The 3,415-nt window shown below is 46.0% G+C and overlaps 1 protein-coding gene across 1 annotated transcript in view; it reads left to right on the plus strand.

Annotated features, from left to right (window-relative positions):
- LOC138161923 (carcinoembryonic antigen-related cell adhesion molecule 1-like) overlaps positions 1-2,956 on the plus strand; it is a 332,874-nt gene extending 329,918 nt beyond the window's left edge. Inside the window, exon 6 of the mRNA XM_069089003.1 lies at positions 2,552-2,956. Within this exon, the coding sequence (XP_068945104.1) occupies positions 2,552-2,877 (326 nt within the window). The 3' untranslated portion in view covers positions 2,878-2,956. The remainder of the gene's footprint in view (positions 1-2,551) is intronic.
- The last annotated feature ends 459 nt before the right edge of the window (positions 2,957-3,415 follow it).

Here is a 3,415-nt window from a genome sequence, read left to right on the forward strand (position 1 = left end):
TAGAACAGGGAATGTCAGGCCTGGGAGAGGCCTTAGCACAGGGAATGGCAGTGTTGGAAGGGGCCTTAGAACAGTAATCAATCAACAAACACTCATTGAGCACCGACTGTATGCCAGCCATTGTGCCAGCTGCTGAGGATACGAACACAAGAGTGAGACAGTCCTTTGCCTCCATTCTCCCACGTGGAATTCGAACCCTCAGAACATGAAAGGTCAGAGCTGAGGCAGAGCCTCCAGATTGAGCTGATCCACACCCTAGCCCAGGCTTACTAATCTTTATTGATAAGGTCAGCAGCTATTTTAAAGCCGTACGGGTTCTTCAATCTTAGAACACAAGCAGTAAAGCACAGACTGGGTTCTGGGTTCTAAGGAGTTCTGACTAGCTGAGGAAAAGAAATTGCTGCTTATAGAGATATTTATTTGTGACTACCTTTGCAATCATCACTTTTAACAACAACTTACATTCTGTATTAAGACATATATACTCTTCAAACCTACAAAAACCTGATGTATGCGTGCTTAAAGAAACAAAACCCGCCCCCACTCTGCACCAGTCACCTCTCACCCCCAGGCTCAGCTGGTGGTCGGGTCTACAAGATTACACACAGCTCCAACCCTGGGCCAGACAATCTTATCACCACCACACTTTTAGTGACGGAGTTTTTATACAAGTGACAAGCATCATTCTCTCCTCCATGGTGATTAACATGGAATGCAACGGGTACTGCAGAGGTGTAGGGAAAAAAGGTCAGTCATGCTTAACACAGAAACTTCATGCACAGGCACGCACATGCACACACACATGCACACACACGCATGTGACTTTGGGCAAGTACCTTCACTTTCTGAGCCTCAGTTTCTCACCTGGACAATTCCAGCTTTGTACTAAACTGTCTCTAAGGTCCTCTCAGAGTCTGACCTGATTCTGGCCAAGAAACTCCCAAATAAACCTGGAAGGTAGGGGCTATTATCATTCCCATTTTACAGTTGAGGAAACTGATGCAGAGACATTAAGTGACTTGCCAAAGGTCACCCTGCGAGAAAGTATCTGAGGCTGGATTCTGACCTGTCTCTAAGGCCAGATCTCTATCTACTGTTCCCTATTAGTATATATAACCCACATAAGCAGAAGTGTTTTAGGGAGAGTCCTCAGTAAATTTTAAAAGGGAAAAGTAACCCTGAGACCAAAAAGTCTGGGAGTCACTGCCTAGAGAATTGAGAGACTCAGGGTGCCCCAGCCAGGAGGTAAAGGGGCCAGCACTGAAACTGAGGTCTTTTTGACTCCTGGCTGGCCCTTCCCAGAGACAATCCCTTGCTAAGTCTCAACCGCTCTCCCACTCCACCTTCTCTCTCTGTGCATGATTACCATCCCAGCTCATACCCTCCCAACTTCCCACATGGACCACTTTCATTGGTGTCCTAATTAGACAGCTACCAGATTGAGGTTCCTAAAAGCACAGTCAGTCAATAAACATGAATTAAGTACCTACTGTGTGTCAGGCTCTGTGCTAAGTGCCAAGCACAGATCTTACTATGTTGCTGCCTTGCTCAAGAGGTTTCCATGGCTCCCTGTTTCCTGCTTGGTCTTTCAAACCACTCATGTTCTCATTCCAGCCCTCCTTTCCAGAATGACCTTATCCCATCTGCATACCCTATTTCACTACAAAATCTGCACAAATTTCTACATTCCACCTCTATGCCTTACACAGCTATCCATCTCCCGTGCCCCAATGCACTCCCTCCACACCTCCACCTCGGGGAGTCTCAAGTCCCTGCTCAAGGTCCACTTCCTGCAAAAGTCCTTAGCTGGGTTCTCCACCCACAAGAAATAACTTTGCATCAGCTTTCATGTTGCATATGCTCTGCACATTTACATTTGTCATTGTACATTTGCATTGCTCTGAGACATCGGGAAGTTGAGGACCATATTTCTGTCATTTGCCAATCTGTGGATGCTTTGGATGCAACCACACAAGTTCCTGAAAGGCAAGGACAGTTGCATGTTTCCCTTTGTAGACAGTGCCAGCAGAGTGTGCGTAGAGGTGTTCAATAAAGTTTAGGGATTAGAGAAGCTGGATCAGAATGAGAAATAGCCTGTAAAATGAATGAATGCATGAATGCATAAATGAGCAAATGAGTACATGAGTTCATGAATGCATTTGAATGCATGAGCGCATGAATGAGTGAATGAATGAATGCATGAGTGAATGAATGAGTTCCTGAGTAAATGAATGAGTACATGAATGCATTTGAATGCATGAGTGCATGAATGGATGAGTGAATGAATGAATGAGTGCATGAGTAAATGAATGAGTACATGAATGCACAAATGCACTCATGTATGAGTAAATGAATGAATGAATGAATGTGTTCATGAATGAATGAGTACATGAGTGAATGTATGAATGAATGAGTGAGTGAGTGCATGAGTGAGTGTATGCCTGTGAATGCATGTATGCATGAATACATGAAGGAAGAGGCTGAACTAGACCTTGAGAAGGGGGGAGGGGGAGAGGCCACAGACCAGCATCTTTCCTTTCTGTCCTCACAGATGGGCCAGATTTCGTTGACATAAATGCCAGCCCTCCTCTCTTCCTGGGCACCATCAAAGCCCAGCTGGGCTCAAGTGTAAATATGCGCTGCCAGGCTACGTCACAGCCCGCGTGCCTGTATCGATGGCTTCTCAATGGCACTGCTCTGGCTGCCACCAACACCTTCAGCATCAGTACCATGTCCTGGGGAGACATGGGAACCTACAGGTGCATCGCAGAGAACCCCAAGACCCAGCTGGTTCTCTATTCGACTGCCACCCTCAAAGTCTACAGTAAGTTCTTCTGGAAAGTGTCATACCTCTGCTACCTTGGGGAAAGGGGATGAGGGAGAAGATCTCAGCATTGGACTTTGCAATGAATTCACAGAAAGGACAGACAATCAGCTGGAGAGTGTGGGTCCCCTCCACTTCATCCCCTGAATACAACTGAGCCAAAGAGAAAGAAAAAAGTGAAAAAGGACACAAGAATCCCACAGGATGAAAAAGAAAGTTGGGGGAGGTTGGGCACAAAACTAAAGATAATAACTGGATAATCCTAGTGGAACCCAAGAGAGGGGAACTCACCTGAGGGGAAGACAGCCCTTGTCATTCATGGGATATGACATTCCCTGTTCTAAACTCCCTCCCAGCCCTCACCTTCCCTGTTCTAAGTGCCCTCCCAGCCCTGACATTCACTGTTCTAAGGTTCTGATGTTCCATGGCTTTTATCTGTCTGCAGTCATACCTGAGATTGGCTCTGGCTTCCTATATGCCCAACTCCACAAACATTTATTAGACATCCCATTTACAAGCTATGTCAATGGATCCCGGTCAGATTACACACACACACACACACACACACACACACACACACACACACACACA

Source organism: Petaurus breviceps, unplaced genomic scaffold (assembly GCF_028583685.1).
Source record: "Petaurus breviceps papuanus isolate PSGF00001 unplaced genomic scaffold, PetGlider_PUasm1.0 185, whole genome shotgun sequence".
NCBI classification, from domain to species: Eukaryota; Metazoa; Chordata; class Mammalia; order Diprotodontia; family Petauridae; genus Petaurus; species Petaurus breviceps.